Raw genomic sequence first — 8692 nt, 5'->3', positions numbered from 1 at the left:
GTAATAATCTAAAACAAATTGATAAGCAATTAAACAAGAATTTATAATACAAGACATCATTAAATAGAATTGACATAAATTAAAGCAGAAAGAATGAAAATGAGGGAGAAACTTTCAGAAATATAGAAAGAGGAAATAACGAAAATGTGGATCATTCGAATAGTTCGACAATTTTGATAGGAACCATACAGTTGATGTGATTTAATGTGAATATGATCAAGACAATCTCCTGCTTTCTCGGATATAGGTATTAACGGCTCAAAAAGTCTTTTGTTTGCATCATCGCAAATTCTTGGGTTTCCATTTAACAAAGTTTGGATAGTTGCTGAACAAATGGTAAATATACGAGTAGTGTTAAGAAGACAGGCCCTTATGTCAACATAACATTGACATTCTAAGAAAACATGGTAATTACTTTCCTGCCACAATGACAAAACACGGGTGAATATTAAAATGTTAAACATTGCTTAGATAATCTTGTTGGCTGTCCTATATTTGAACATTCTCAACCTGCTTCATTTATTAAAAGAATTTTTCAAGATTCTAGTTTTGAAATATTCCATTACTGATTTTAGATATTCAAGATAGCACTGTGAAGTTGGCCAGCCAACAGGACAGTATAGAATCTGGTCAGACTTAGGAAGTGCTGGCTATATTTTCTATTAGGTTAACGATTAATTTCTTAAAATCTAAAGTGCCATGCAAAATCTATGTCTACGTGCATATTCCTGAACTGCGTTTACAAGAAGTTATATAAAATACAGGATTGTTTGGACTTTTTTGAGTATGTGATGCAAAGTGAATTACACACATAATTGCTGTTAACATCTAAAAGGTACACAAAGCTTCTACATTTGTAAAACTGTAATCAATATATAGTGACAATGAAAAGGTTTTCTTATTTCTCTCTGTGTCTTTTTCTACTTTTGTCTTACTCTTAAACATGATATCAATTACTATTTCTCTTTCATGTATTTATTCATTTTAACATTTTATGATGAATATGTGATGCAAGAAATGCTACTGTTACATTATATACACTTTGTATATATTATGACGTATATTATGACATTATTATGATATATTTGATATTTGTTATTACAAAATAAAGCAACAGAATCTGAATAGTTTAATGGCACACTGCGTGCGAACAATGTGCATGTTTGTTTGTTTGTTTCATTTTACGCCTTTTCCCAACAGCATTTCAGTCATATAGGCGGATAGTTTCCTAACCATCGTTCCTGGAGAGTTATACCAGTACTAGACTACCTTCCTCAGCGCTAAACTACCAAAGCATCTCCCGGGGATCGAACCCACGACAGAGAGGTAACTGGATTAGAAGTCATCGACTCTAACCCCTCGACCACGGAGGCGGTTCCAAGGTGCATGTGATCAGGGTTTTCATAAAGAGGGGTATAGGGGAAAGCTGCTCTTTGGTCAATACTCAGAACGTATGACTGTTCTCTCATTCTTCTGGCCGAAAGCTTCGTGTTAAATTTACAGGGAATAACTGAATTTAAGTAGAGTTTTTTTTTGTTCATTCTAAAACTACAAGATAAAATATGGGAATGTCATTAGCTCGTTGAATCTCCTGTTCCAAATCTGCCAATAGTTATTTGTGTTTGTGCAGAAACGGACTTCAAATTGTATTTGCAAAATATCAAATTTTTCTTGGTGGACGATATATAATGTTCACATTTTAAGTATTCAGTAGGCTTCATATGATTATGATTTCATTTCAGATGAAGTAATTTGCTATATGCTACTAGTAAGAAAAACCTTTAATAGACTTGCATAATACATAATAAAAATGCAAATATTACAAAATGTTTGATGTATGTAATGCAATATATCAGTTCACAAACTTATAGTTGAGTTTTGAGAAAAAAGTATCTTCATGTAACTGTTATGCTTGTTTATTTACATAATAATTAATGGAATATGCACGAAATCAATGCAGACAGGTTAAATCCCTTGTTAAAGCAGCACCATGATTACATTGACAGAACGTTTTATTTTATTTATATACAATGTGTGTTAAATAACAAAAAACGTGCTACGATAAAAAAAATCTTATTTCAGAATCAATCATCACTTTATGGAAACAACATAAATTTATCGTTTAAAATTTTTATGAAAAAAAAAACAATATATTTAATTAGATACCCCTTCATCAAAACATCAAAGCAAATTACAAATATTTTATTCAAGCTTATAATGTAGTTTGATTATTAAATTTACTTATGGTTCGTTCATTTTAGATGAGTCATTTTAAAGCTTCATGCCTCAAGGGGACCCAAATTAATCTTATTTCTAGAAAATTAAACTTAAAAAAATACTAAGATTTATAAGAAAAGTAAACAAATTTGATGTTCAGGTAATAATGTAAATGTTACGTGCGATTAAGGACTGATTTTTCTGTATGTATCACCATATTTCAACTGCTTTACTAAAGCAGTAAGGCTATATTTTGCTTATTTTGACCTGATTTTTGGTAATTTACGTGGAATGCAAGTGTTTTCTGCATTGTGTAAATAAGTGTCATTGTTCACTCACAACACTTTTCAATACATTTTACAAATGTTCATGAAATTTAGCATAAATCTAGAGGCATGTTGATTTAAATACATAATAATCAATATATCAAGTTTAAATAAGGAATTCGATACTAACTCCATTGTGTGAAATATGCTATATTTAAACTTTATTTTTCATTCCAAATAAGGAAGTTTATTTAAATTCTTTGAAATTAAAAAAAAAATGAAAACGAAAGTTTGGATTATTACAGTGCCAAAATAAGACGGTTTTAGATTGAGAAACAAAAATGCCTGGTAATTTTTTTTAATTTATATTTACTCGTGAAGTACTCTCTTTGAATATAACATTATTTGTGTATTATCTCAAATATAAGACATTTTATTAGACATTGACACTTCTTCTGAAATTTTGATTATTCACTTTTGATTTGTATTTAGCAATTTAGACAATTACACATAAAGCTGCACGCCTCTAGCCAAAATATTTCAAAGCAATCAACCCTTATTGGTACGCTCATAGGATCTTCTATTTCAAAAGTTGAAAATAGTAATTTATGTTTGGGCAGAAACAGACTTAACCAAATTGTATCTGCAAAAAGGTCAATTTTGCCTTGTTGGATGACTTTTAAATTCAAATATTCAGTACCCAATATGCTTGATATAGTTTTAATTCAGATTTATTTAGATGAAACGTTACTATTATGCTATATGCAATGTAAATTGAATTACTAGTAAAGAAAAACCTTAAAGTGACATTATGTCCATCCAAGGGTATATAGTGAGTGAACATGTGAATATATAACTGAGTGAACATGTGAATATATAACTATGTTTTCATTTTGCAATAATTCCTTTTGATCTCATAATTGACTTGGAAAAAAAATAAATAACGCACGGATCCTAAAGAATTTTCTGTAAATATCCATTAGAATAACGTGTACCGTTCAGTTTATAAAAAGAGTGGGGCAGTCTTTTATATTTAAGGCAGATTTATAACATTTATCCTAAACATTTTCAAATAACACCTGTTGGTCAAATACAATTTTAACAGTCAATCTTTTGAAATATAAAGTCAATTCAGCTCAACTTGACTATGAAAATATAGGCATAATGTCACTTTAAATAAATGTTCATATTATACATGATAAAATGTACACTATTAACTTATTCAAGCTTAATCTATTGTGTATAAAGCAATATATCTTTTCACAAACTTATTGTTTGAGTTTTGAAAAAAGAATACTTTAAAAATGACTTTATGAAAATGATATGTTTGTTTATTTGCAAAAGAATAACTGGAGCATGTACGAAATCAATGTTAAACGATTAAATCCATTGTTAAAGCAGCACCATGTGTAGAAACTTTTTTTCTCACAATGTGCGTTAAATAACAAAAACATGCTACGATAAACATCTTATTTCAGAATCAATCATAAGTTTATGGAAACAACATAATTTAACCGTTTATAAATTTTATGGAAAAAATATTAGTAATTACTTTAAAAATTGCTTTAAACCCTTTCAATCAAAACATCAATTTGAAAGCAGATTAAAATATTTCTCATTTAAGCTTATTATGTAGCTGCACAATTATTTTTTTAACAGTTCGTTCATTTTAAATGAGTCATTTAAACATGTTAAAGCTTGTGCACTATGTCAAGAAAATTAAACTTGAGAAAAATGTACAAAGATTTTTTAAGAAAAGTAAACACATTTAACATACAGGTAATAATTTACATGTTATGTGCGATTAAGGACTGATTTTGCAGTATGTATCACAACATTTTTACTGCTTACCTGTGTTTTGGCAATTTATGTGAATTGTGCAATATGTTTATGATTGTATTAGTTCAAATCAACACTTAAGTTTTCAATACATTTATACAATTTTCATGACAATTAGCATGACCGTAGAAGCATGCTGATTAAATACATAATAATCAATATATCATGTTTGAATAAGATATTCGATAACTACTCCATTAGATAAAATATTCTATATCTAAACTTCATTTTTCTTTCCCAAAAAGGAAGTTAATTTGAATTCCATGTAAAAAAGCAAATAAATTTATAATCAAAGTTGGGATATAGAAAGACATTTTCAGACTGAACAACAAAAATGCCTGGTAAATATTTTATACATATTTACCCATATTGTACTTTTTTAAAATACTTATTCCTTTGTAAAAGACATTGTATTAGACATTGACAATTCATTCGATATGTTGATTATTTACTTTCGTTATTAAAACGCAACTTAGGCAATTATACTTAAAACCACACACCTACAGGTGAGTCAATATATATAAGTCATATATCAAGAAAATCAAATTTGAACAAAATGTACTTAAAAGTAAACATATTTAACTTATAATTAACATGTTGTGTGCGATACATAACTGTTTATTGCAGTTTTCACAACCATATTTTTTCTGCGTGATTAAAGAAGTGAAGACTTTTTGCCTATTTTGACCTCTTCCTAATAATTTACATGGATTGTAAGTGTTGTTTACAATGTGAAAAATACTCTCTTTTTCACTTCACAACAGTATACTTTTAAAAACATTTTCAAACTTTCATGAAAAATTGCATGATACTGGAGGCATACAGCTTTAAATCTCAGTCAACAAATAATTAAGAATTTGAGAAAATATACTTTATGTTTATACATTAGGCAAACTGAATTTTTGGCCAATGAACTAGCAGTTGACATCATAATCGTTGGTGGCTATTTTGTCTCTATCGGTTAGCGTAACCTTAGCTGCAAAAATGCACTTTTCAGTTAGTAAGTTTATAACGTTATCGTATTCAATATTAATTTGAAAATCTATTTTTGCAGAAATTGTTGTATATGTTTGGCGCCCATCTGGAGATTATGTCGGCCATAGCTCCTTGCAATTGAGTGATGGTACCTATATTAGTTGGTGGCCTGAAGGAGAGTGTGATCATAAAAATCCTCGAGCAAAAGCTTCGCCTATGGATTCACTTGAACAAGATATTGAGGCAGAAGGCGATAGAAAGCCTAATGTATACAAGATCAAAGTATCAAATGAAGAGCAATATGCTATCGTTCAGTGGTGGACAAACTTCAAGGGGAAGGCAGACTACCAGTTCGTTTCAAACAACTGCTCAACAGTACTTTACTACGCACAAGAAGCTGCTTTCCCGTTTCTGTCAAAGCTGAATGATGAAATTCCAGTATGGGTACCAGGCGCTATTGAAATGGTAGCTGAAGATTTGGCTGCTGGGAAAAGAAGTTTTGACCGAAAAAGAATCGATGAAATCAAAAAGGCCGTGGCAGATGAAGTAGAAAGATTATCCGGTGGATCAAAGAAAGTCAACAGATTCACAATTGCCGTCACTGGGAGGAAGTAAAGTTAATTTTGAAAGAGTAATATCAGTAGTTAAAAATGAACTACACAAATACTTAAACAAAGTGTATTGTTTAATTAGACATATTTGCCTGTGCATTCATTAGTAAAGAACAAAGTTTTTCATCTTTTATTTCGCCTTTGATTTTGACAGTTTTGAACCAGACTATAAAGATATCAGTTTTATGTGTACCTCTTAAGATATATTACCTTTAAAAGATATTTTGCTCATTTTTCTTTGTCAAATTGAGTTGAATCAGAAATATATTTTCAAAATATTGACTATGTTGATGGTGTTTGAATAAAAATTAATAGTGAGATTTTTTTGGGACAAAATATGAAAACTGCCTAAAAGATTGTCCCACTATTTTTATCAACTGAGCGTAACTGATACATTCTGATGGATATTTTTGAATTTTCCGTGGGTTTTCAGCAGGTGTCAAGTATTGTGTGGCAGCTGTAAAAAGTTGCCCCGTACTTCACTTCAGTGTTGTTATATTTCTTTTTTGGTCCTTCTGGATAATTGATGCCAGCACTATTAAGTGTTGAGAATTGAGTACCGCTCAAGCCGGTACTAGGGGGCGTGAGGGATGTTGCACGAATTCATTATCCCTCATGTACAGACTCAATCAAACCGAGCCTACAAGTCTCTTGTAATTTTGTTCTGATTAATGCTTCCGAGGGATTCCTTTGTTTCCAGAGTTTTTTACTAAATATTTATAAGGATTGAATATGAATTTGGACAAATTTAACAATTATGGTTATATATAAACTTATTTCGACTTTCAATATTAACACTTGGATGGACATACTGTCACTTGAAGATGATTTTTTTTAAGATTGTCGGCAATAAGTATAGTACTTTGTAAGACTGCATATATTGCTTATTGGTTTCTGTCTGTGTGCGTATATCTTCGCCTGTTTCAAATATGGTATGGTAATACCATAAAATACAAGAAAAGCATTGATGCAAAGCATCAAAGGGCGTCCAAGCAAGAAATGCAGCAAGTGAAGATGAACTAGTATGAACTTTGGTAGGCATGCTAGAGATTAAAATATTAAATAATTTTTCCAAAGGAACTTGAAATTCTATCAAAATTAACGTTGATATCCAAAATATACAGGTCTATAATATCCAAAATATACCCCCTATATGATATACATGTAAGTTTATTTATACTATATAGGAGGTATTTTTGGATATTATCAATAATAGTGGTTATTTGATAGAATTTCAAGTTCATGTGTTATTTTCTTTGGAACATATAAAATAGTAGTCAAAATGAAAAAAGTTGTTAGTTGATTTATTGGGAGGTCAATTTACTATTTTAATAAATTATTGTACTTCAAAAACCTCGTCTGACTCACCAGTGTGTTTACATTCCTATCAATAAACCCATAACAACTTATGATAAAATTGCAGACGAAAGCTTCTGTTGTTAAAAATGTCACAATATTCGGCAAATCAACATTCCATAAAATCGATTGCCTTCAAACAAAATTTAAAATTTAGAACGATTTGAACAGCGAATAGGTTTTATAGTATGTTACTGCTAGACTGTCCCACAACGTCAAAACAAGTTTGCTTCTTTACAAAGAAGCATGCGAGAGGTATTTTTGCTGCTGCGGAAGATTTGTTTAATTCGAAAATATTTGGGTCTATTTTTGCATAAAAGACACAATGAATGTTTATAAATTACAATTATTTAACAAAATAGAATTTATTATAAATATTGCATATAGTATCATAATGAAACTTCTTCTTTTTTAATGTTTTGAATAGTTATATGCCGGAGAAATGGACTTTTTTCCATAGGGATACTTTTTCTAAATGGGAACCATTTATGTTATGTCATCAAACTAAATTTAAAATAAATGATATACATATATATAAAACATTAACCAAAAATGTGACCGAAGCACATTTTCCGAAATTAACCGAAAATGTGCTTCGGTATATATATATTTATAACGCTGCATGCCTCCAACCACAATATTTGAGGAGAATGTTGAGTAAAAGTTGTGCCATTTGCGCCCAAAAAATTCCGTTGCGTAAAAGAGCAGCTAAATTTCGGTACACGGTTCACTCGGTCATATAATATTGCATGGTAATATTGTACCTGTAAAATTCACTGTTACTATTTATCGGAACATGAAATAGTAAAACGCCTATCAGAAAACAATACAATAATCGATTTATACCATTTAAAAGATTAAAACGGTATGAAACATCCGCGTAGCGCTAAGTAGCGTAAATGATATTTTCCGTTTTTTCTTTGTACCGAATTGTTTACTTCGATGTTAATTTTTCGTTTAAGTTAAGTCATATTTTGAAACGGAGCATGCGCAAAACAATTTTTGTAGACTGTTCTTAATGATTTTACGCTTTAAATGAGATTCGTTCACTACAATCAGATACGCAAAAATGGATGCCGCCAGCAATCAGTCTGAACATTGTGGAGAGGTCTGATGACCTCTCCAATAAAAGCGACATTTAAAGTTATGAACTAGGTATATCTAAATATTCACGGTAAAAATGTCAAAAGTGCAATCAGGGCGTAAAAAAGAAAAACCGAAAAGAACCTACGGAAAAGACAATTTCATATTGATAATACTGCGATATAACAATTCGTAAAAAATGGCTTTCTTATTTTTTCTATAGATTTATAAAGATTGCAATTAATTGTTATAAATATGTTTGCGATTCATTTCCTGCAAAATTCTTCAGTTCATTATTTATTACCATACTGCGACACGAATGACCGTTTCGTTAAACTAAAACTA

General features: G+C 30.2%; 1 protein-coding gene across 2 annotated transcripts; it reads left to right on the top strand.

Annotated features, from left to right (window-relative positions):
* The first annotated feature begins 2682 nt into the window (after positions 1-2682).
* Positions 2683-6188, top strand: LOC132715893 (uncharacterized). 2 transcript variants are annotated; one of them, XM_060698996.1, is made up of 2 exons: positions 2683-2831; positions 5377-6188. In XM_060698996.1, exons 1-2 carry the CDS (start codon positions 2825-2827, stop codon positions 5910-5912), a joined length of 543 nt encoding a protein of 180 aa, XP_060554979.1. In that variant the 5' UTR covers positions 2683-2824; the 3' UTR covers positions 5913-6188. The 2 variants fall into 2 exon arrangements, with proteins under 2 accessions (XP_060554979.1, XP_060554978.1); XM_060698995.1 differs by lacking the exon at positions 2683-2831 and adding an exon at positions 4512-4663.
* Positions 6189-8692: the final 2504 nt, after the last annotated feature.

Source organism: Ruditapes philippinarum, unplaced genomic scaffold (assembly GCF_026571515.1).
Source record: "Ruditapes philippinarum isolate M1 unplaced genomic scaffold, ASM2657151v2 ctg5919_1_1_1_1, whole genome shotgun sequence".
NCBI lineage: Eukaryota > Metazoa > Mollusca > Bivalvia > Venerida > Veneridae > Ruditapes > Ruditapes philippinarum.
The sequence above is the reverse complement of the archived record's forward strand: the minus strand, read 5'-3'. Positions and strand labels throughout refer to the sequence as shown.